The sequence below is a fragment of the Syzygium oleosum genome, unplaced genomic scaffold (assembly GCF_021117445.2).
Source record: "Syzygium oleosum isolate NSW1041296 unplaced genomic scaffold, Sole_v2.1 Sole_v2.14, whole genome shotgun sequence".
Lineage (NCBI taxonomy): Eukaryota > Viridiplantae > Streptophyta > Magnoliopsida > Myrtales > Myrtaceae > Syzygium > Syzygium oleosum.
This window is the reverse complement of record NW_026607498.1, coordinates 5,139,585-5,164,748: the sequence shown is the minus strand read 5'-3', so window position 1 is coordinate 5,164,748 and position 25,164 is coordinate 5,139,585. Positions and strand designations below refer to the sequence as shown.

Genomic DNA, 25,164 nt, shown 5'->3' with positions numbered 1-25,164 from the left:
ACACCACCAATCCATCTTATATCACGCATATCGTTGTTTGTGATTGCACAATAAGTTCGCAAATGTGAGTTATCGTACTACTAGAAAGATGCATGTCGACTAATATGCTAGTGACAAGCCGACGGAGACCCCGAGCTTGACAAAACAAGAGAGGGAGTGGCTCGACTTGACGGAGACATGCCTCGACCGTCATGATCCTAGACGGATCTAACCTCGAAGATTGTGATATCCGACAAAGCTGAACTGCCAAATCTGGCGAACACCATTGACGGAGTTGAACTTCCGGATTAGGAGCCATGGCTCTAGAATCTGGTGACCACGACTGGTCCATGGTTGCAACCCTTGATAGCTAGGTCGAGATCCCGGTGACCATGGACAAGTCATCGTGACGGGTAATGACTTTGAACTCAAAACGCAAAATTAAAAACAAAGGAATAGAAGGAAGCGCTGAGCTAACCACAAAGACGATAGAGGCTGCAGTCGGCCTGGAGGCGGCCCCGGGAAGCGCAGCGGGACTCGAGCTCAGCCATGGCTGTGATGGAGGAGAAGAGAGAGAGAGAGAAATAAGAGGGTCACTGGGTCAGTGCTCTAATTGGATTTTTAATTATTTTTTTATGTGAAACCGAATATTTTCTCGCCAAAAGGGCCACCAAAACTTATAGAGGGGGTGACATTGAAAGCGATGAAAAGGTACGGGGCTAAATTGAAAATAAAACGAAACAGTAGGGACTGTTACTAGAATCACACGCAAAACACTGGACCATCAATCAATTGCGATCTCTTTCGGGCCCCCCGAAAAGAAAGTTCTTTGTGCTTTCTTCCCCAAAGCACCTCCCGGCGGCGGAGCGGCAAGTTTTCCTCAGGAGCAGCAGCAGCGCGAGAGAGAGAGAGATGGTGGGCAAGGGGAGGCGGCGGCGAGAGAAGAACTACAGGGCGGCTCACGGCGGCGGCACCGCCCTTCCTCCGCCGCCGGATCCCTCCCAGGTGGACGCTCTGCCTTCCAAGCTCCGCAGGCTCATCTCCTTCGCTTCCTCTCCACCTCCACCTCCCCAAGGTCTCTCCTCCCTTCCCCTCTCTCTCTCTCTCTCTCTCTCTCTCTCTCTCTCTCTAGAGCCAACTCTGTCGTATCCCTCTGCTGCTTCTGTTGAGACCCATTTTCGTTCCCTCTTCCGTTCCGTGCTTTTCAGGTGCGGCGAATGATTCGAATGCCGGTAAGACCTGCAAGAGGAGCGAGTCGGGAGACGATGAAGTAAGTTCCGCGGCTCCATTCGATTGGTTTCTGGGGGCAATGTTGGTTGTGGTACTCCTGGGCCTCCAAAAGTCCGTCTCTTTCCCAAGTAATGTTGTCGTTGGTTCCGTGTTTCTCTTTGCTAATTGATGTCTGGGAAGTGGGCTCGCCTTCGTTTCTTCCGAAACCGCAGGTAGAAATTGTGCGAAACATTGGAGTGTGGATGCCGTGGCGTTTGGTTGAATTCAGCTTCTTTTCTTCCTAGGGAGCTGCTTTTAGTTGTTGTTTGCCTCATTAACTTAGTCTCCATGTTTGTTGTTCCTTCATATTTTCATTTCGATAAATTTTTGTCGAAGCCGTGTATTCATTGTTCCTTGTAGTTCAGTGGGTTTCAAAATGCTTGTCTCAATATTGTTATGGAGTTACAAAAACAGAAGCTTCTGCTTGTTATGACCTGCTTGATTAAAACGGTTTAGAAATGTCATTATGTATCTGTGCTACAATTCTAGATGAGTTCATGATTGGGTATAGTTTCTTCTGTATTTGAATAGAATGTTCCTCATGATTAGAGGTCACTCCCTTTCCTCTAGCCAGATTATATAACTGGAACTGATCAAGGAAACAATTGTCCAGTGAAGCCAGAATGATGATTCATATTTTGTCTCCACTCATATCTTCTCCTGCTGACCTGCCTTTTCTGATCATTGTTTTTCTCTCTTTTGTTCCCACACAAGATGTTCCAGGAAGCTCGTCAAGTTCTGACTTTTAAATTTTGTTTTGCAGAAACACTCTCGGAAGGGTGGGCTTGACTCAAAAGCTACTGCAAGTGAAGTTGGAGGTGGTGATGAACGGTTAACTACGCCTTGGAACGACAATGATGAAATCAGTCGGAAGAGTGCAGGTAAAAAGAGAAAGAGGAAAGGAAAGAAAGGGCAACCCGAAGATCTTCGATTTCAAGCGCCGGAGGAATCAAGCACCAGTTCTAGAAGGAAGGAACGCAAGAAAATGTATTCCGCGATAAGTTTATACTACAAATGCATGTTGCTTTTCTTATTACATTATTGACGGCACCTAGATTTCAGTTTCCATGTTCTGTCAATGCCTAGCTTAAGCTAGTGATGATAATAGGATATGCTCGAGATCATTGCCACTAGAAGAGATTTCGCCTCTTGTAGGGATCTCGTGATTGAATAAAGATGAACATGATGAAACGTGGCTCGTACCAGCTGGTCACTCTGCTACTTCTGGGGGTGGATATGAGGGAGATCCACTTTTGTAATGTCTGAAGCAATATTGTCAAAGGGAAAATTAATCTTTTTGCTGGGTTGAAGGAACAATAGAGTGAGTTCTAGAATGACATCAGCTTCAGTGAAGCAATGTACTGGCACTAGATCTAGTTATCCTATAACACAGCATTTGCAGAAAGAGGTCATTTGCAAGGCATTGGCCATAGGGTAATTCTCAGACAGTTTAGGGCTGAAGGAAACCTCGACTTAAATGAGAGGGCTGGAGCTTTTCAAGTGTAAGAGTAGTTGCATAGAAAATGGATATGTAAGAATCCATTATTGTCACTCTAGACACAGATTACTAAATTAAGGAAATAATTTTTTTCTGGAACTAACAGATAACGATCTTTTGATGTCATTGACGCGAGATCCCTAGTCTTGCCCAAATTAGCGGTCTCTTCCTGTGAGTTCTGTAAAATCCGCATGCGGTTGTAATCTATACTTGTTAAATCTGGCTGTGCATCTAGTGAATATTTTGGATGAAATGTAATGTGAATATGCAAGAGCTAGTTGATAGTCAATTTAGACTCATATCTGACTTGCTTCTTTGCTAAGGAGTCATGGTAGTTCCAAGATGCTTTTGTTTGCATATAGATTATTCAGACTGTCTTTCTGAGTATGATCTTATATTTGTCTGTTTAGGTATAGAGAATCAAAAAAAAAGAAACACAAGAAGGCCAATGATAAGGATGACATGGACTTTCCCGGACATGAGAAGGTCAAATTTGGAGACATTGTTGAAGCTCCGCCCAAATTGACCATGATCCCTAAGGTAGTGTTCTATGTTTTTTTTGTGGTAAATTGACTATTGCTGCAGATTTTGAAAATGGTTTTTTCATTCCCGCTGACCCATTCAATTCTTTTCATGTTGATTTGGGTGAAGGCATTGAAGACCCCGCAAAATGCATCCCAACAGCGACTTCGTTTACAGGCTATTGAGGCGTACCGAAATCGCAGAGGATGGGCATCCCGGCCCGGTAGCCAACTTCCTTCAACAATAGGCTCTTCATTATCATTGTGACCTCCTTTCGGGACAATATTTTGGCCAAATGTTTTGGGGTGATTTATGATGGTATTCTGTATTTTTCCTGTATGATTATTATAGTGTTAGTTTTGAGATATCTAGTTGTTGTCATAGGATGTGTCATTTCTTTTATCATAGGAAGAACCATTCTTCTTTCCCTTATTTGTAGACATTTAATTAAGTGCTTTAGTTATTCGTAACAGAAACACTTGTTCTCAGTATGTAGACTTGAGAATAGGTCCGGCTCAGCCGAAGCCAATTAGCTGATTGACTGATTGGTACGTCAATGATATCATGAAGTGCTGGACGGCTGATTATTAGATGAGCTTCAAAACCATTTCAGTTCTAGGAACATAATAGCTTGTTAGCCTCTCAAAGGCTAACACAAATTATATATGGAATTTAAGCAGAACACCTTATTATTCCAATGTTTACATGCAATAATAAGATCTTGTAGTGCACATGCTTACTTATCAGTGAAAATCACTAGCATCCAACATTAGAAATCCATATGTCGCGATGGATCATACTCAATGATAGTCCAGTTCTTATGTAACCAATCTGGGAATAGCACGAAGATGTAAGCCACTGTCGATGTGAAGGGTGAACATGACCTTGTAGGTTACAGGTCTAATTTCATCAGCTAATCTGAAACGGAAGAAGCGAAGCAGAGCTACTGAAACTATTTTCATCTGGCGATATGCAAAATCCTTCCCGAGGCAGATCCTAGGACCAGCCTGTAAATAGGAAAGAAAGAGTGTCACTGAAGATGCACATGCTTCGAATATTCAATTCACGAGGACTTAGGATAGAGAAACAAACATTGAATGCAACAAATTTGAAAGGTGATTCGTTTTGGAAAATTCCATCCTTCAACCATCTTTCTGGTTTGAAATCCTCGGCATCTTCACCCCAAATATTATGCATTCTTCCCATTGAGTAAGCCAAGTAATATACGCCGTCCCCTTTTTTCACGTGGAAGCCATCTGGGAGAACATCATCTGTTTCAGCACATCCTCCATCCTGTTGTGCAGAAGTAAAAAAAGACCAAAGTTAGGATGTATTGCTACAAAAAAGCTGAATCATGTTAAACGCGTCTTCTCTTTGGCTTGTGCTTGATTTTTAATTGCCAATCTGATGGATTTATAGCATCTGCATCGTTACTGATCATGTTATCTTCAAAAGAATATTGACCCTTTTGCTTCTAATACGACTTTAGAATTAGTTGCATGATCATGCAGTCAGAAGGGAAGCAGTAGTATTTGTTCATGAATGAAAAGCTAGCACTATATCTATGATGGAAATATTTGACCTGCATAGTTGTTTCTTGCAAATGAAAGGATTCCCGAACATGCACTCAACTATAATTTTTAGTCTGTCATAAATACACCTCAATAATGCATCGTAGCTTGTAAAAGTCAGGATAATTGTAATATCTTAGATTTTGTTGTCCAAGGTCAATGGCGGTCTACTCAAATCCACTGCGATATGCTCTCTTCAAGCTCCAATGTTGTGCTGATGTATTGATTTGAGTTCATAATATCTCAAGCTCAGTTTGAACTTCTTTATTATTTTCTGTGATGGGTTAGAGGTTCAAACTTTAATTCTTACAAGTGAACAGAAGATTACCGCCGGAACTGCAGGATAGAGCCTCAATGTCTCTGTGAGCGTGGCATGAAGATAGTGCATTCTGTCAAGCACCGGATCAGTTATTCTTTCCTCGAAACAATCAGGGTAGCTTCACTTGCTTGATCTCCCATCACTTCCTTTATTTCATCAACAATCTTTTGCTGCACTAGGGGATGTTTGCAGAGCATGTAGAGGAACCAGGATAAGGTATTTGCAGTAGTATCTTTTCCAGCGATCATGAAATTCAGAATTATATCTCCCGAGTACTTCTCGTTTATATTCTTGGGATCTTTCTCGCTCTCGAGCAAAAATCTTGAGAGAATGTCCTCCTTGTCATTCTTGTAGGAAGAAAATAGGGAAAAGGAATAATCAGTCAGAGGAATTGCTTAAGAATAAACCTTGAAAATAGTATGGCTTTGTGATGAAAACGATCTTTAGATGGCGCCACAAGTTTTTCTAGCCAGAATTCCTCTGAAACCTAACTGTACTGGAGCTTCTACAGAATTCTTTCAAAGTTATTGTTATTAAAATCTTCCGCAACATCACATGCCTTAATCCTCTTCCGAATTTGCATTGTGTCTTGACAGAAGAAGCTCGTAAACTTAAAAAATCAAAGAGCTAAATGTACACTATGTACTCACACCTTCAGTAATAAAAAAAGAAAAGGAAAATACTCACACGCTCCCGCTGCGCCGGGAGTTGATTCGTCTTGGTTCTGACAAGTTGATGCACGAAATTGTCGATGAGTGTAATGTTATTCCTAAGACGAGCTTCTGAACCGATGTTGAGTAGTCTTTTGAGCTTCCAAGAGGGATCGACGTATCGCCGGTAGATTAGTGCATTCGCCTCATCAAAAGCTTTCATGAAGTCTCTTCCCTCTTTGCTTGATCCTTCCAAACAATTCAATTCCACACCAAATCCAACTTTGAAGATGGAATCCAAGGTGCATCTCATCAATATATCCTTCAGACACGATATAAGACAATACGATAAGCAAACTAATTAATGTACAATGTCCTGTTACCTTCTTTTCTGCTGTAAATGTGATTGTTGCTACTATGGTCGAGTGACAACGGTTTTCGTCTATCCTAGGTTCTCTTCAAGACTAGCTATTTCTAACTCTTCAGATTGCATACATATTCAATCATTTTTCAGAAAAAGTTACATTATCAATCAAATCCCGATGACCAACTTTAGCATATTTGGATATTCTATTGCAGATATGCAGTCTTTATGTTCGATTCCATTCGACTTATCTTTCTTTCACAGTGGTTGTGATCTTCGTGGAGTTCTCACTATTTAAAATTGAAACTACTCGCATATCGAATCCCTCTGAAGCAGCTGATGACTCCTCCACGACCTTGACCAGCTTCGCAGCATTCTTCCTGAACACGCAACAGCTAAAATCTCTGAGCACCCTCGTCGCAAACTCGAAGCTCGTGACCTTCCTCTGCTTCTTCCACTTCTCTCCATCCACCACGAAAATCCCCTCCCCGAACAAATCCTTCATTATATCTATGTTATACTTTCCCTTCGTGTAATTATCGAAGTTGGTCTTTAATATGTGCTCGATGTTCGTCGGATCGGCCGTGTAAATCTCACTATGGTCTGGCGCGAGGAGACGGAACGTCACAGACCTCCTCACGATTCCGGTCATGTAGTTGTAGAGCCGGTTGAAGTAGACGAGTTGAACAAGGACCGTCCCCCGAACGGGCGGATACTTAGAGCTTCGGAGGGACTTGCCGGTGAAGGTTTTCGGGAGGAGGAGAGCAAAGGCGATGCAGAGAGCGATCGGAACGAGTGCCGCGGAGTAGAGTGTCGCCGACGCGATGTCAATGTCCATTTTTTTTGGGTGAAGAAGATGGAGGGTAATGAGGATGAAGGTCAAGAAGATGATATCCTTGTGTTGATTTATGTCTCAGAACTCTTGACTTTGTCCATTTGTTTTACTTAGCACTTTAGAATATAATAATGTGGAAGGAAGATTTAAATTAATGATTTGTGATTGAGATGTGCTTAGGTGCTAAGCAGAGATTCTGATTAGGAATTGATGTGCATGTTCTGGTTTCATCCGTTTGTTGTGAGGAAGTCCAGAACTCAGATGACCTGCCACTCTTGGTCGTGAAGCTTCAAGCTTCATTGATCATAAACAAAGTATATAGATATAAGGTTTAATACCACGAAAAACCCCAAATTGATACACATGTGACAAATTTACCCCAAACTAATATTTTGATCACTAAAAACCCAAAACTGGTATATTTGTGACAAATTTACCTTAAGTTAGTTTCCATTAAATTGAATTAATATCGCAAAAAATCACAAACTGGTACACCCGTGACAAATGGAAGGTAAAACATAAAACTTGTATATCAGTTAACTGTGGCGTGTTATTTAACAAAGTAATTTGACAATAAAATTTAACGGAAATAAATTGAGGGTAAATTTGTCACAAGCGTATCGATTTGGGGTTTTTGGTAGTTAAAAAATTAGTTTGAGGTAAAATTATCACAGGCGTACTAGTTTGGGGTTTTTCGTGGTATTAACCCTAGATATAAACCCTGAAACTCCTCTTTTCTTGTTATGGAAAATTTACTAGGCATTGTTGACACATAATTTTGCCCACCTCGTTAAATCAATAGTTAAATTGTAAGTGGGCCAAATTAATGTAAAAGAGAGATAATAAGTTTTTTTAAAAAAAAGGAATTGGTCGGGCTGATTTGATCCGGCCTGATAGGGCTGGCCCCTCTTTTAATTATCTAAGCTGTTTAGGCCAAAGCCCCTTTGCTTGTTCTTTCTTCCTTTCTGGGCTTGGCCCTATTTCCTTTCTCCCTACTTCTCAAGCCCAGCCCTCCGTCCATTTTCCTTCTCTCTCCCTCACGTTGTTCACAACAGGAAGCGACGACAAAACAGAAGGTTGCTTTGCACGAGGAGAGTGATAACTGCGATTTTAGAGAAGTGGAAGCAATGACATGTTGCTGCAATGTGGCAGCAACTATGCTGGACAGAGCCCAAGAAAACCTTCAGCCATCTTAGCCGAAAATAGACCTAACTCAGTCCCGAAGAGTGGATTGGTTGCAGGCATGTACATAGGCAGGGAGGGCGGACTGATTAACAGCAGTTTTGAGCTGGAGATGGAAGAAATTAGCAGCCGGCTTCGCTGACCATCGGGAGCCTCTTTGGAGAGATGCCCAAAAGAGTACCCGCAAGGCGTTTTAAAAAAAGGAGGAGAGGTTACGGAGAAAGGGAAGGTGACGGAAAAGAAGAACAGAGAGAATAAAAAAATAGAGAGAAAGAGGAGGCCGGGAGATAGTCGAGCGAAATCGGTGAGTTTCGAGTCTTACCCACTCGCTAGAGGGTCACCCAAGACGCCGCCGAACCCCTCCAGCCGCCGATTCGGTGGTCGCCCGGACCCGTCGACAGAGGCTAACATTCGTTCGACACTCCATAAACCTTTTTTGAGCTTTGTATGTTGAAAACAATTCGTGAACCTCGTCAAAATTGGACCTGTGGATCCGTTTTTTTTCGCCCACCACCTGTTCGACAAAATGTTTAAGTGAAACTTCGAATCCGTTTTTGCAAAACCGACGCCCTAAAGTTTTGTTATATGCTTGAATGGTTCTAGTGTAGTTACTGATCCCAAGCTTTCCTTTTTTTAAGTGTTTGCATGGCATATTCCGTTGTCCCTGATATCGGCCACGGACGAGTGTACGAGTCGGAGCTACTGTTTGGTTTCCGGTGATGCCTTGGTTTGGAGCCCCACAGTGTCAGTTTTATATGCTTTGCTTGGTGCGTGTATGCCTGTTGTTTCAGACTTAGAGTCTGTCGTCGGGGCCGAAAGCTGGGTGGTCGGAAAGTGCGTTTGTCGCCGGTGGAGAGTTGTGGCCGTTTCTCTAAGTGGCTGGTGTGGTTGCTGGAGCGTCGGCCAGCGGTGACGGAGTACGGACAGCGTTCGCCATCGGCGCTGGCGGCCCGAGCCGACGGCCGGCAGTGAGGTTCCCGGCGTGGTCTCGGCTGGATGCGTGAAGAAGTTCTTGGTGAAAGCATGAGAAGTAGTCTCGGTGAAGAACAGTGAAGAAGGGGACGTTATGGGCAGAGAGTCACGCAAGAGGGGAAGAAAAGTCAAAGAGAATAAAAGAAAAAAAAACATAAAAATAAAAAGAAACAACAAAAAAGGAAAAGAAAAGAGGGATAAAAAGAAAAAAATAAAAGAAAAAAATCAGAAAAGAAAAACAAAAACGGATCCTGGGCAGGTCAGAGAGAGTTGGGTCAGGTGTCGGGCGGATCGGGTCAGGGACCCAGTCCGGAGTTCTTTATTTTATTAATAAAAAACATTAAAATATTTAAAATATATATAAAAAATAAAATATTAAAAAAATTCAAAAAAATCGAAAATGTTTAAAAATCCAAAAATATTAAAAATTCTGAAAAAAATTAAAAAATTAATTAAAAATTGAAAATTTTAAAATTTAAAAAAATTAAAGAAATTCTAATTGGGTTTTGGAATTGCCTTTGCTTGCCTTTTTTGTATGATTAGTGTCATGTTTGATTTCTCGCGTTTTGAATTGCATGTTTAATTTATCCTCGTCTATGGTTGATTAGGCATGTTAGACTCATATGTTGATTGTTGCTTCCCTTAGCTTGGAATTTTGAGACTCCAAATTAATGTGAACATGTTAGGCGGTAATTGAAAAATGTTAGGTACCAAAAGGGCACTAGTTGGTTAATTAGTGTAATCAAGTCTCCGTACCTATTGAATATTTGGTTCGTAGAAGTAAGACATTTCTCTCATACTTTACTTGGGTGTCTAATCGACCCACCAAAAACTAGTTAGTGGCGACTCCTAAATGAAATTGATTTGCATGTTAACAACTTAAACCTTAAGTCGCGAGTTGATATGGGTTAGGGAGAGCCCGAGCTAGGTTTAACTTAGTAATCCATTAGCCAAATCACTTAGGCGGCGAGACCGGTTTGGGGAGTTCGCAATAGGTATAAAACTATATTCATTATAATTGCGTTGGGAATTCGTCTAAGTAGAAACCACCCAACAAGATGAGTTCTGCATAACCAAAGGGTTTCTTGAGTCCTCTACTAAGCTACTAAACTAAACCAATCAAACCTCATAATATGGTTATTTTCCTCGTTTTTCCCTCCCCCTATCACGCCAACCAGAACATACAAGAATGCGTTCAACTTCTAGAGTTTTATTTCTGGCCATTGAAACTAGGTTCTTCATTATCATTGTGACCTTCTTTAGAGCACTACTTTGGCCATATGTTTTAAAGCAAATTATGATGGTATTCTGTGATTTTAATTTTGCTTATTATAGTGAGTTTTGAGAGATCTAGTTTTTGTCATAGGATATCTCATTTCTTTCATCGCAGGAGGAGAACCATTCTTCTTTCCCTAATTTTGTGATAGTTTAGACATTTAACCAAGTGCTTTACTATACATAACAGGAAAAGTTGTTCTCAGTATATATTCTTAAGGATAGGTCCAGCTCAGCCGAAGCCAATTAGCTGATTATCAGATTGGTATGTCAATGATATAATGAATTGCTGGATGGCTGATTATTGGATGAGCTTGAAAACCATTTTAGTTCTAGGGACATATCAGCTTCCTATCCTCTCAGAGGCTTTACGAAAATAAGATTTTATTGGCATTGTCACAAAGCCTGACGAACTCATAACTCCAAATTATATAATGCAAAACACTTAATATTCCAACCTTTACATGCGATAGTAAGATCATGTAGTGCACATGCTTACTTATCAGCGAAGCTAGCATCCAACATTAGAAATCCATATGTCGGGATGGATCATACTCAACGATAGTCCAACTCTTATGAAGCCAATCTGGGAACAGCACGAGTATTTAAGCCATTGTCGATGTGAAGGGTGAACATGACCTTGTAGGTTACAGGTCTAGTTTCATTAGCTAATCTGAAACGGGAGAAGCGAAGGAGAGCTATTGAAACTATTTTCATCTGGCGATAAGCGAAATCCTTCCCAAGGCAGATCCTAGGACCAGCCTGCGAATAGGAAAGTAAGAGTGTCACCAAAGATATATGGAATATGTACACACACTTTGAATTTTCAGTTCACAAGGACTTAGGAGGGAGAAACGAACATGGAATGCAACAAATTTGAAAGGTGATTCATTTTGGAAAATTCCATCCTTCAACCATCTTTCAGGTTTGAAATCCTCGGCATCTTCTCCCCAGATGTTATGCATTCTTGCCATCGAGTAAGCCAAGTAATATACGTTGTCCCCTTTTTTCACATGGAAGCCATCTGGGAGAACATCATCTGTTTCAGCACATCTTCCATCCTGTTGTGCAGAAATATGAAAGATCAAAGTTAGCATGTATTGCTACATGAAGCAGAATCTTGTTAAATGTGTGTTCTCTTTGGCTTGTTCTTGATTTGTAATAGCCAATCTGATGGATTTATAGCATCTGCATCGTTACTGATCGTGTCTTCTTCAGAAGAATATCGATCCTTTTGCATGGCATTTTACATTTGAATACGATTTAAGGACTAGTTGCATGATCATGCAGTCAGAAGGGTAGCACTAGTATCTGTACATGAATTTAGAGATGAATGACAAGCTAGCATTAGATCTTTGATGGAAATATTTGAATTGCATAGTTGTTTAATGCAAATGAAAGGATTCCCAGACATGCAATTAACTATAATTTTTAGTCTGTCATAAACACACCTTAATAACACATCGTATCTTCTAAAAGTCAGGACAATTGTGATGTCTGAGATTTTTGTTGTGCAAGGTCAATGGCAGTTTACTCAAACCCACTGCGATTATTTCTCTTCAAGCTCCAACGTTCTGCTGATGCATTGATTTGAGTCCATAATTTCTCAAGCTCAGTTTGAACTTCTTTATCTTTTTCTGTGATGGGTTAGAGGTTCGAACTTTAATTCTTGCAAGTGAACAGAAGATTACCGTCGGAACTGCAGGATAGAGCCTGTAAAGTCTCCGTGAGCGTGGCATGAAGATAGTGCATCTGGTCGAGCACCGGATCAGTTATTCTTTCCACGAAACAATCAGGGTTAGCTTCGCTTGCTTGATCTCCCATCACTTCCTCTATTTCCTCAACAATCTTTTGCTGCACTAGGGGATTTTTGCAGAGCATGTAAAGGAACCATGATAAGGTATTTGCACTGGTATCTTTTCCGGCAATCATGAAATTCAGAATTATATCCTTCAAGTACTTCTCGTTCACATTCTCGGGATCTTTCTCGCTCTTGAGCAAAAATCTTGAGAGGATGTCCTCCTTGTCATTCTTGTAGGAAGAAAATAGGGAAAAGGAATAATCAGTCAGAGGAATTGCTCAAGAATAAACCTGGAAAATAGTTCGACTTTGTGATGAAAACAATCTTTAGATGGCGCCACAAGCTTTTCTGGCCAGAAATCCTCTGAAACCTAACTGTACTCGATCTTCTACAGAATTCTTTCAAAGTTATTGTTATTAAAATCTTCCCCAACAAAACATGCCCTAATGCCTCTTCCGAATTTGCATTGCATCTTGGCAGAAGAAGAGCGTAAACTCACAAAATTGAATAGCTAAATGTATGCTAAGTATTCACACCTTCACTAATAAAAAAAAGAAAGTACTCACACGCTCTCACTGCGCTGGGAGGTGATTCCTCTTGGTTCTGATAAGTTGACGCATGAAATTGTCAATAAGTGTAATGTCATTCCTAAAAAGAGCTTCTGAACCGATGTTGAGAAGTCTTTTGAGCTTCCAAGCGGGATCGACATATCGCCGGTAGATTAGCGCATTTGCCTCGTCGGAAGCTTTCATAAAGGCTCTTCCCTCTTTGCTTGATCCTCCCAAGCATTTCAATTCCACACCAAATCCAACTTTGAAGATGGAATCCAAAGTGCATCTCATCAATATATCCTGCCGACACGATTTAAGACAATACCATGAGCAAACTAATGTACAATGCTCTTATACCTTCTTTGGAGTTCTCATTCGTCAAAAGTCGAAACTGCTCACTTGCATATCGAATCCCTCAGAAGCAACCGATAACTCCTCCACGACCTTGACCAGTTTCGCGGCATTCTTCCTGAACACGCAACAGCTAAAATCTCTGAGCACCCTCATTGCAAACTTGAAGCTTGCGACTTTCCTCTGCTTCTTCCACTTCTCTCCATCCACTGCGAAAATCCCCTCCCCAAACAAATCCTTGATTTTATCTATGTTGTACTCTCCTTTTGCGTACTTCTCGAACCGGGTCTTCAATATGTGCTCGACGTTCCTTGGATCGGCCCTGTAAATCACACTCTGGTCCGGCACAAGGAGCCGGAACGTCGGAGATCTCCTCACAGCTCTGGTTTGGTAGTCGTAGAGCCGGTTGAAGGAGATGAGTTGACCGAAGACTATCCCATGAACGGGCGGATACTTAGAGCTTCGGAGGGACTTGCCGGTGAAGGTTTTCAGGAGGAGGAGAGCAAAGGCGATCAAGACAGCAATTGGAACGAGTGCCACGGAGTAGAGCGTTGCAGACAAGATGTCGATGTCCATTTTTTTCGGTGAAGAAGATGGAAGGTGACGACGACGAAGATCAAGTAGATGATGTCCTTGCGTTGATCTGTCTCAAGACTCGACTTCTTCCATTACTTTACTCTGCATTGACAGATTTTAATATGGTGGAAGGAAGAGTAAACTAACGTTTGAGATCGAGATGTGCTTTGGTATTAGGCAGAGATAATGCGTAGGTAGTGATGTGCATGCTCTGCTTTTTATCCGTGTGTTATGGGGGAAGTAAGAAGTAAGAACTCAAATGGCTCACTACTCTTTTGGTTTCAAGTGATTGATGGATGAGAGACGAAGTTACCTTGATCATGAAGAAGGTCGTGAAGCTTCATTTATCATGAACAAAAAGTATGGAAATATAAACCATGAATTTTTTTCGTTTCTTTAATGAAAAATTAAGTGGACATAAGAGCTACATGCATTATAATTACGTTTTGAAATGGGTTGATACCATCAAAAACTGGTACCCATAATACATTTACCTCAAATTATTTTCTATCTCACAGAAAAATTCAAATAGGTACATTCCTGACACATTTACCTGTTTCACAAATAATCTTGAATTGGTATCTCACAACACATTTACCCTAAATTGATTTTCATCTCACAAAAAATTCCAAACTAGTATTTCTAACCCAAATGTACCCTCCACTCGAATGCATATGTATCAAGACATGTAAATTTTCCACATCAGATCAGTCATTCTCTATGTCGGATGTGTCTTGTAGTTGTATGTAGCATGTGTTGTCACGTATGCATTTTTATAGGTTATTTGACAGAAGGGAAAAGTGTCATAAGTCTTAAACTTTTTTTTTGTGCCAATTCATTCATAAACCTTTTGTCTTTATGCCAATTCAGTCCTTTCGGCTAATTTTGGCCGGATTTTGCTGACGTGAACGCCGTCCGGCTTACGTGGCACCGCCGGCGATGACGTGGACAACTTTTAATAATATTTTAATATTTTTTGAATTTTTTTATTTAATTTAATTTAATTTTTTCTTTTTTTCTTTTCTTTCTTTTTCTTTTTTTTTTCTTTCCCTCTCTTCTTCCTCCAGCCGGCTAGGTCCCTCGTCAGCCCTGACCTCCAGCTGGCCGCTGGACCGGCGACTGGCAGGAGGAAGAAAAAAAGAAAAAAGAAATAAACATAAAAAAAAATATTAAAATATTATTAAAAGTTGTCCACGTCATCGCCAGCGGTGCCACATAAGCTGGATGGCATCCACGTCAGCAAAATTCAGCCAAAATTACCCGGAAGGACTAAATTGGCATAAAGACAAAAGGTTTAGGACTGAATTGGCACTAAAAAAGGTTTGGAACTAAATTGACACAAATGCAATAGGTTTAGGACTTTTTTGACACTTTTCCTTTTGACAGAATGTTGATGGATGGCAAATTTAGGTTTGAGGTACCAGTTTGGCTTTTCTTGTGGGACAAAAATCATTTCGGAGTGTGTTGTGGAATACCGGTTTGGAATTTATTATAGATGGAAATTAATTTGGGAAAATGTGTTATGAGGTATCAATTAGAGATTTTTTATGGATCAAAAATTAATTTGGGGTAAATGTGTAACGAGAATAGCTGTTTTAGAATTTTAATGGGATTAGCCCTTTTGGTATTGGTCTTAAGTAGAAACCACCCAACTAGAATAATATGTTAAGCTACTAAACTAAACCAATCAAATCTCATAATACGATTGTATTTCTTTTTTGTGCCTCCCACTATCACGCCTACTATAGTCAAGATCATACAAGAATGTGTTTCAACTTCTAGGTTCTTACTTCTAACTAGGTGAACTCCAACCGCTCCCAAGCTAGTATTATTTCAATAATTGACAAACGGTATTCTTTACGAATCTTTTTGTCGAGAGATTCAAGATCAGGTGGATGAAAACCACAAAGATGATTTCATTCGATAGTAGTAATATCTACATCAAGCCTTAGCTGGGTATGTCGAGATAGTGGTAAACATTACACATTGTAGGCATCGAAGACGAAAGTCGACGTCAACATTCTTTGGTTAATGAATGATTTAGAAGAAAAAATCAGTTAAAATAAACCGAGAATTAGTGGCTCCTATGGCGCACATTAATACTGTAAAACAAGCTCTGTTGCTCACCTTTATTACCCCTTCTGAATGCCCGGAAGGGCCACCAAAACTGACTGTGGGGTGACATTGAAAGCAATTAAAATATAGGGCTAAATCAAATATAAATGAAACAGCAGGGCCCATCGCTAGAATTAGACGCAAAACACAAGACCAACTAAATCAAATGAACGACAAATATTTTCATTTTCATTAAAATGTTTAGATATAAATTATTATTGATAATGAAAACATTTTCTATAGACTCATTATTTCAAGTGGTACAAACAATTATTTTTAGGGTAATGTTATCCATATCATTCATTTTTTGCAAAATGAACAGAGCCCCAGTATCTATGTTTGTTTTCCCTTAGATTTTCATCACGATAAATTTATTTTATCAAAACCATGTATTCAATTGGTCCATGCAATTCTGATGGTGTCAAAATGCTCATCTCAGTATGGTCATGGAGTTAATGAAAACAGAAGCTTCTGCTTGTTATTCCTTGCTTGACTAAATTGGTTTAGAAATGACACCGTGAATATGTACTACAATTCTAGACGAGCCCGATATATTTCTGTTAGTCTCCATGATTAGGATTGTTTCTCCTGTATTTGACTACGAATGTTCTCATGATTAGAAGTCACTCCCTTAAAAACGGAACAGATCACAGAAGCAGTTATCCTGTGAACGTATTAGAATGACGATTTTACATTTTTTCCGATCTTTGTTTTTCTTTCTTTTGTTCCTACACCTGATATTCCGGGAAGCTCGTCAAGTTCTGACTTCTCATTGTTGTTTTGCAGAAGTCTTGGAAGGGTGGGTTTGACTCAAAAGCTACTATCAGTGAAGTTGGAGGTGGTGATGAATACTTAACTGCACCTTGGAACAACGCCGATGAACTCAGCCAGAAGATTGCAGGTAAAAAGAGAAAGCAAAAGGCAAAGAGAGGGCAACCCAAAGATCTTCGATTTCAAGCAGTGGGGTAATTCCAACATTTATGTGCAATAGTAAGATCTTGTGGTGCACATGCTTACTTATAAGTGAAACTAGCATCCAACGTTAGAATTCCATATGTCATGATGGACCATACTCAATAGTCCGGTTCTTATGCAGCCAATCTGGGAACAGCATGGAGATGTAGGCCATTGTCGATATGAAGGGTGAACATGACCTTGTAGGTTACAGGTCTAGTTTCATCAGCTAATCTGAAACGGAAGAAGCGAAGGAGAGCTATTGAAACTATTTTCATCTGGCGATAAGCAAAATCCTTCCCGAGGCAGATCCTAGGACCAGCCTGCAAATAGGAAAGTAAGAGTGTCAATGAAGATGCTTGGAATATGTACACACACTTCGAATAGGAAAGTAAGTAGGAGTGTTACTGGAGATGAAGAAACTAACATTGAATGCAACAAATTTGAAAGGGGATTCGTTTTGGAAAATTCCATCCTTCAACCATCTTTCAGGTTTGAAATCCTCGGCATCTTCTCCCCAGATGTTGTGCATTCTTCCCATTGAGTAAGCCAAGAAATATACGCCGTCCCCTTTTTTCACGTGGAAGCCATCTGGGAGAACATCATCTGCCTCAGCACATCTTCCATCCTGTTGTGCAGAAGTTTGAAAGATCAAAGTTAGCATGTATATATACAAAAAGCCGAATCTTGTTAGATGCCTGTTCTCTTTGGTCTGTGCTTGATTTGTAATTGCTCATCTAATGGATTTGTAGCATCTGCATCGTTACTGATCATGTTTTCTTTAGAAGACTATCGACCCTTGGCATTTTACATTTGAATACCGACTTAAAGGACTAGTTGCATGCTTATAATTCAGTCAGAGGGAGCAGTGGTATTTGTTCACGAATTTAGAGATGAATGATAAGCTGGCATTTGATCTATGATGGAATTATTTGACCTGTATAGTTGCTTAATGCAAATGAAAGGATTCCCGGACATTCACTTAACTATAAGCTTTAGTCCGTCATAAATACACTTCAATAATGCATCGTAGTTTCTAAAAGTCAGGACAATTATGATGTATTAGATTTATTTTGCACGGTCAATGGCCGTTTACTCAGACTCACTGTGATTAACTCTCTTCAAGCTCCTACGTTCTGCTGATGAATTGATTTGAGTTCATAATACATCAAGCTCAGTTGGAACTTTTTTTTTTTATCTTTTTCTGTGATCAGTTAGGCATTTGAACTTTAATTCTTACAAGTGAACAGAAGATTACCGCCGGAACTGCAGGATACAGCCTCAAGGTCTCTGTGAGCGTGGCATGAAGATAGTACATCCGGTCAAGCACCAGATCAGTTATTTTCTCCACGAAATAATCAGCATTAGCTTCACTTACTTGATCTCCAATCACTTCCTTTATTTCATCGAAAATCTTTTGCTGCACTAGGGGGTGTTTGCAGAGCATGTAGAGGAACCATGATAAGGTATTTGCACTAGTATCTTTTCCGGCGATCATGAAATTCAGAATTACATCCCTCAAGTACTTATCGTTCATATTCTCGGGATCTTTCTCGCTCTCGAGCAAAAATCTTGAGAGAATGTCCTCCTTGTCATTCTTGTCGGAAGAAAAAACAAAAAATGAAAAATCACTCAGAGGAATTGCACAAGAAAAAACCTGGAAAATAGTGCAACATTGTGATGAAAACAATCTTTAGTTGGCGCCACAAGTTTTTCTAGCCGAATTCCTCTGAAACCTAAATGTACTTGAGCTTCTACAGATTTCTTTCAAAGTTATTATTACTAAAATCTTCCCCAACATCACATTCCATAATGCCTCTTCTGAATTTGCATTGTGTCTTGACAGAAGAAGAGTGTAAACTTAAAAAAATCGAATAGCTAAACCTACGGTAAGTACTCACACGTTCCCTAATAAAAATCAAAATAAGTACTCACACGTTCTCGCTGTGCTGGGAGTTGATTTCTCTTGGTTCTAATAAGTTGATCCACGAAATTGTTGATGAGTTTAATGTTATTCCTAAGACGGGCTTCTGAACCAATATTCAGAAGTCTTTTGAGCTTCCAAGAGGGATCGACGTATCGCCAGTAGATCAGTGCATTCGCTTCATCAAAAGCTTTCATGAAGACTCTTCCCTCTTTGCTCGATCCTTCCAAGCAATTCAATTCCACACCAAATCCAACTTTGAAGATGGAATCCAAGGTGCATCTCATCAATATATCCTTCAGATAAGATTCAAGACAATACGATAAGCAAAGTAATGAACAATGTCCTGTTACCTTCCCTTATATTTTAAAAACCACTATCAGAAAATGTTCTTTCTTCTACAGTTATAGTTGCCCTCTCTCTCTCTCTCTCTCTCTCTCTCTCTCTCTCTCTCTCTCTCTCTCTCTCTCTCTCTCTCTCTCTCTCTCTCTCTCTCTCTCTCTCTCTCATATTGATTGGGCGGAGGCTGAGGAGGACTGACAACTACCAATTGATGGTCGCTACTATGGTCGAGTGACCTCAACGGTTTTCATCAATCCTAGGTTTCTTTTCAAGACTAGCTATTTCTAACTCTTTAGATTGCATAAATATCCAATCATTTTTCAGACGTAGTTACATTATTTATCAAATCCGGATGACCAACTTAGCAAATTTTGATATTCTATTGCAGATATGTCTTTATGCTAAATTCCATTCAATTAATTTTTCTTTCAAGGTTTTGATCCTTGAAACTACTCACTTGCATATCAAATATCTCGGAAGCAGCCGATAATTCCTCCACGACCTTGACCAGCTTTGCAGCATTCTTCCTGAACACGCAACAGCTAAAGTCTCTGAGCACCCTCGTTGCAAACTCAAAGCTTGCGACCTTCCTCTGCTTCCTCCACTTGTCTCCATCCACCGCGAAAATCCCCTCCCCGAACAAGTCCTTGGCTATATCTATGTTATACTCTCCCTTGGTGTACTCCTCGAACTTGGTCTTCAATATGTGCTCAACGTTCCTTGTATCGACCGTGTAAATCTCACTCTGGTCCGGCGCGAGGAGCCGGAACGTCGGAGATCTCCTCGCGACTCCGGTTTGGTAGTCGTAGAGCCGGCTGAAGTAGATGATTTGACCAAAGACAGTCCCGTGAACGGGCGGATACTTAGAGGTTCGGAGGGACTTGCCGGTGAAGATTTTCAGGAGGAGGAGCACAAAGGCGATGGAGAGAGCGACCAGAACGAGCGCCATGGAGTAGAGCATCGCAGACACGATGTTGATGTCCATTTTTTTTGTGTGAATAAGATGGAAGGTAATGAGGATGAAGATCAAGAAGATGACATCCTTGCCTAAATTTATTTCTCAAGACTCTTGACTTTGTCCATCTGTTTGCTTAGCATTTGCAGGTTTTAATAGTGTGGAAGGAAGAATTAATTAATGTATGTGATTGAGATGTGCTTAGGTGGGAAGCAGAGATTATGCCTAGAAATTGATGTGCAAGTTCTGGTTTTATCCGTGGCTTACCACTCTTTTGGCTTCAAGTTCTTGATGGATGAGATCATGAGAGACGAAGTTAATCTTGATCATGATGAAGGTCGTTTTAGCTTCTTTGATCGTAAACAAAAGTTATAGGAATATGAACCATGAAAATTTTTGGTTCGCTGAAAATAGTGAGCCGATTACACGCAAGATCATGCAAGAATGCATTTCAACTAATAGGGTTTTATTTCTAACTCGGTGAAAATTGAACCGCTCCAAAGCTGGTATTATTTTGATAATGATGAATAGTATTCTCTACGCATCTTTTCGGTTGAAAGATTCAAGATCGGATGAATGGAAAATATAAAAGAATTTTCATTCAGTAGTATCTGTATCTAACTTTAGCTGGGCATGTTGAGATAGTAATAGACATTATACATCGTAGGCATCGGAGGCGAAAGTCAACGGGCGTTGCTTGGTTAATGAGTGATTTAGACGGAAAGATCATGTAAAATAAACCAAGAATCGGTGGTTCCTATGCGGCACATGAATATTATAAAACAAACTTTGTTGCTGACCTTTTTCTTCTCCATGCCCAGAAGGGCCACCAAAACTGAGGGGTAACATCGAAAGCAATTAGAAGTATGGGGGTAAATCTAAAATAAATGAAACAGTAGGGACCATCACCAGAATTACACGCAAAACGCAGGACCGACAATCAATTTTCTCATTTTTCCCCCCAAAAAAATTCTTGTTCTTCTTGCCCAAGCGTCTGCTTCAGAGAGATAGTAGATAGTCAAATAAGTAAGAGCTATTATTTTGGATGAAATCTATGGTCAAATAAGTAAGGGCTAGTAGATGGTCAATTTAGACTCATATCTGACTTGCTTCTTGTGCTAGGGATTCACGGTAGTTCCCAGATCATTTTCTTTGCATATACCTCATTCTGACCGTCTTTCTGAGTATGATCTTAGATTTTTCTATTTAGGCATAGCGAATCAAGAAGAAAGAAACATAAGAAGGGCAATGATGAGAATGGCATGGACTTTCCCGGACATGGGAAGGTCAAATTTGGAGAGGCTGTTGAAACTCCGCCCAAATTGGCCATGATCCCTAAAGAGTAGTGTTCCTATGTTTTGCTGGTGACTAATGCTGCAGATTTTGAAATTAGTTGTTTCATTCCTGCCTACCCTTTAAATTCTTTTCATTTTGATTTGGGTGAAGACATTGAAGATGCTGCAAAATGCATGCCAACAGCGACTTCGATTACTGGCCATTGAGGTGAATAGAAATCGCAAATGATGGGCAGCCAGGCCCGGAAGCCAACTTCCTTTGTAAATAGGTTCACTATCGTTGTGAACTTCTTTAGAACACTATATTGGCCATATGTTTTAAAGCAAATTATGATGGAATTCTGTAGTTTTAGTTTTGCTTGTTATAGTGAGTTTTGAGAGATCTAGTTTTTGTCACAGGATATCTCATTTCTTTCATCACCGGAGAACCATTCTTCTTTCCCTAATTTTGTGATAGTTTAGACATTTTACCAAGTGCTTTGCTACACATAACAGGAAAACTTGTTCTCGGTACATGTTCTTGAAAATAGGTCCAGCTCAGCCGAAGCCAAAGAGCTGATTATTGGATCGATATGTCAATGGTATCATGGAATGCTGGATGGCTAATTATTGATGAGCTTGAAAACCATCTTAGTTCTAGGGACATATCAGCTTGTTAGCCTCTCAGAGGTCATATGAAAATAAGATATTATTGGCATTGTCACAAAGCCTGACGAACTTATAACTTCACATTATTTACGGAATTTAAGTAGAACACCTTAATATTCCAACCTTTACATGCAATAGTAAGATCCTGTAGTGCACATGCTTACTTATCAGGGAAAACTGCTAACATCCAACATTGGAAATCCATGTGTCGCGATGGACCATACTCAATGATAGTCCAGCTCTTATGTAGCCAATCTGGGAACAGCACGAAGATGTAAGCCGTTGTCGATGTGAAGGGTGAACATGACCTTGTAGGTTACAGGTCTTTCATCCGCTAATCTGAAACGGAAGAAGCGAAGGAGAGCTATTGAAACTATTTTCATCTGACGATAAGCGAAATCCTTCCCGAGGCAGATTCTAGGACCAGCCTGCGAATAGGAAAGTAAGAGTGTCACTAAAGATGCTTGGAATATGTACACACATTTCGAGTATTCAATTCACTAGGACTTAGGATGGAGAAACGAACATGGAATGCAACAAATTTAAAAGGTGACTCTTTTTGGAAAATTCCATCCTTCAACCATCTTTCAGGTTTGAAATCCTCGGCATCTTCTCCCCATATGTTATGCATTCTTCCCATTGAGTAAGCCAAGTAATTAACGTTGTCCCCCTTTTTCACGTGGAAGCCATCTGGGAGAACATCATCCGTCTCAGTACATCTTCCATCCTGTTGTGCAGAAGTGTGAAAGATCAAAGTTAGAATGTATCAATACAAAAGCCGAAGCTTGTTAAATGCGTGTTCTCTTTGGCTTGTGCTTTATTTGTAATTGCCAATCTGATGGATTTCTAGCATCTGCTGGTGTTGCTGATCATGTTTTGTTCAGAAGAATATTGACTCTTTTGCATGGCATTTGACATTTGAATATGATTTAAGGACTAGTTGCATGATCTCAATACAGTCAGGGTAGCAATAGTATATGTTCGTGAATTTAGAGATGAATGAAAAGCTAGCAATTCTTTACCCAAAAATTAATGAAAAGCTAGCAATTGATCAGTGATGAAAAAAGGTGACCTGTATAGTTGTTTATGGAAATGAAAGGATTCCCAGACATGCACTTAAGTAAGATTTTTAGTCTGTCATAAATACACTTGGATGATGCGTCGTAGCTTCTAAAGTTGGGAAAATTGTGATGTTTTGTAATGCAAGGCGAATGGCGATTTACTCAGACCCTTTATAATTGGCTGTCTCCAAGCTCCAATGTTCTGCTGATGTATTGATTTGAGTTCATAATATCTCGAGTTAAGTTTGAACTTGTTGTTTTCTTTTTCTGTGATCAATTAGGTTGAACTTTAATTCTTACAAGTGAACAGAAGATTACCAGTGGGACTGCAGGATACAGCCTCAAAGTCTCTGTGAGTGTGGCATGAAGGTAGGGCATTCGGTCAAGCACCGGATCAGTTATTCTTTCCATGAATCCATCTGGGTTAGCTTCACTTGCTTGATCTCCAATCACTTCCTTTATTTCGTCGACAATCTTTTGCTGCACCAGGGGGTGTTTACAGAGCATGTAGAGGAACCATGATAAGGTATTTGCACTAGTATCTTTTCCGGCAATCATAAAATTCAGAATTATATCCCTCAAGTACTTCTCGTTCATATTCTCGGGATCTTTCTCGCACTCGAGCAAAAATCTTGAGAGAATGTCCTCCTTGTCATTCTTGTAGGAAAAAAAATGGGAAAATGAAACATCAGCCTGGGGAATTGCTAAGGAAAAGACCTGGAAAATAGTAGGACTTTGTCATGAAAACAATCTTTAGATGGTGCCACAAGTTTTTCTGTTCAGAATTCTTCCTCTCAATATAGTTCTCCAGCTTCTACAGAATTCTTCCACAGTTCTTGTTATTAAAATCTTCCCCAACATCACATGCCATAAAGCCTCTTCTAAATTTGAATGGTGGCTTGACAAAAGAAGAGCGCGGACTTCAAAAATCAAACAGCTAAACGCACACTAAGTACTCACACGTTCACTAAAATTAAAAAAAGAAGTACTCACACGCTCTCGTTGCGCTGCGAGTTGATTCCTCTTGGTTCTGATAAGTTGATGCACGAAATTGTCGATGAGTTTAACGTTATTCCTAAGACGAGCTTCTGAACCGATGTTGAGAAGTCTTTTGAGTTCCCAAGAGGGATCGATATATCGCCAGTAGGTTAGTGCATTCGCCTCATCAAAAGCTTTCATGAAGGCTCTTCCCTCTTTGCTTGATCCTTGCAAGCAATTCAATTCCACACCAAATCCAACTTTGAAGATGGAATCCAAAGTGCATCTCATCAATATATCCTACACACAAGATTGAAGACAATATGATGAGTAAAATAAGGTACAATGATCTGTGACCTTCTCTTCTATTTTAAAGACCATTATCAGGAAATGTTCTTTCTTTACTGTTATGGTTGCCACTATCCATCAAGCATGGATTACCAATTTATTATATTTCGATATTGTGTTGCAAATATGCAGTCCTTACGTTCGATTCCATTCAATTTGTCTTTCCCGGTGGAATTGATCCTCGTGGAGTTCTCAATCTTCAAAAATTGAAACGACTCACTTGCATATCGAATCCCTCTGACGCAGCTGATAACTCGTCCACGACCTTGACCAGCTTCGCAGCATTCTTCCTGAACACGGAACAGCTAAAATCTCTGAGCACCCTCGTCGCAAACTCGAAGCTCGCCACCTTCCTCTGCTTCTTCCACTTCTCTCCATCCACCACGAAAATCCCCTCCCCGAACAAATCCTTCATTATTTCTATGTTAAACTTTCCCTTCGTGTACCTATCGAAGTTGGTCTTCAATACGTGCTCGACGTTCCTCGGATCGGCCGTGTAGATCTCACTCTGATCCGGCGCGAGGAGCCGGAACGTCGGAGATTGCCTCACGACTCCAGTCAGGTAGTCGTAGAGCTGGTTGAAGTAGATGAGCTGAACGAAGACAGTCCCGCGAACGGGCGGATACTTAGAGCTCCGGAGGGACTTGCCAGTGAAGGTTTTCAGGAGGAGGAGAGCAAAGGCGACGGAGAGAGCGATCGGAACGAGTGCCACGGAGTAGAGCGTCGCAGACACGATGCTGATGTCCATTTTTTTTGGTGAAGAAGATGGAAGGTGATGAGGATGAAGATCAAGTAGATGATGTCCTTGCGTTGATTTATGTCTCAAGAC

At 40.4% G+C, this 25,164-nt stretch overlaps 4 protein-coding genes and 1 pseudogene across 12 annotated transcripts in view; 1 reads left to right on the top strand and 4 right to left on the bottom strand.

Moving 5' to 3' along the window:
- Positions 1-844: 844 nt before the first annotated feature.
- LOC115691809 (protein PXR1) overlaps positions 845-25,164 on the top strand; it is a 29,654-nt gene continuing 5,334 nt past the window's right edge. For 5 of the 7 annotated variants that reach the window (XR_008817905.1, XR_008817904.1, XR_008817903.1 and 2 more), the window contains exons 1-4: positions 849-1,054; positions 1,188-1,249; positions 2,012-2,235; positions 3,157-3,286. Coding sequence is in view for 3 of the 7 variants with exons in the window: in XM_056317612.1 (XP_056173587.1) it covers positions 892-1,054; positions 1,188-1,249; positions 2,012-2,235; positions 3,157-3,286 (579 nt within the window). In the remaining 4 variants the exon portion in view is untranslated. Of the gene's footprint in view, positions 1,055-1,187; positions 1,250-2,011; positions 2,236-3,156; positions 3,287-3,397; positions 3,757-25,164 lie in introns of those variants that run through there. The other 2 variants (XM_056317611.1, XM_030618544.2) reach the window with 2 other exon arrangements.
- On the bottom strand, positions 3,937-7,134 carry LOC115691804 (cytochrome P450 704C1-like). The gene is given in 6 exon segments (XM_030618542.2): positions 3,937-4,275; positions 4,361-4,561; positions 5,168-5,289; positions 5,292-5,505; positions 5,846-6,130; positions 6,483-7,134. Coding segments are annotated over 6 exon segments (1,539 nt in total). The 5' UTR covers positions 7,011-7,134; the 3' UTR covers positions 3,937-4,086.
- LOC115691806 (cytochrome P450 704C1-like) lies at positions 10,714-13,730 on the bottom strand (annotated as a pseudogene).
- LOC115691811 (cytochrome P450 704C1-like) lies at positions 16,759-20,099 on the bottom strand. 2 transcript variants are annotated; one of them, XM_030618546.2, is made up of 5 exons: positions 19,508-20,099; positions 18,720-19,004; positions 18,043-18,381; positions 17,212-17,412; positions 16,759-17,107 (listed from the first exon to the last, which is right to left on the bottom strand). In XM_030618546.2, exons 1-5 carry the CDS (start codon positions 20,033-20,035, stop codon positions 16,919-16,921), a joined length of 1,542 nt encoding a protein of 513 aa, XP_030474406.2. In that variant the 5' UTR covers positions 20,036-20,099; the 3' UTR covers positions 16,759-16,918. The 2 variants fall into 2 exon arrangements, with proteins under 2 accessions (XP_030474406.2, XP_056173585.1); XM_056317610.1 differs by lacking the exon at positions 18,720-19,004.
- LOC115691805 (cytochrome P450 704C1-like) lies at positions 21,953-25,159 on the bottom strand. Of its 2 annotated transcripts, none has more exons than XM_056317609.1 (5): positions 24,556-25,159; positions 24,003-24,287; positions 23,310-23,666; positions 22,475-22,675; positions 21,953-22,376 (listed from the first exon to the last, which is right to left on the bottom strand). In XM_056317609.1, the coding sequence occupies exons 1-5, from the start codon at positions 25,081-25,083 to the stop codon at positions 22,191-22,193; spliced, it is 1,557 nt and encodes a 518-aa protein (XP_056173584.1). In that variant the 5' UTR covers positions 25,084-25,159; the 3' UTR covers positions 21,953-22,190. The 2 variants fall into 2 exon arrangements, with proteins under 2 accessions (XP_056173584.1, XP_030474403.1); XM_030618543.2 differs by having other exon boundaries at positions 23,328-23,666; positions 24,556-25,156.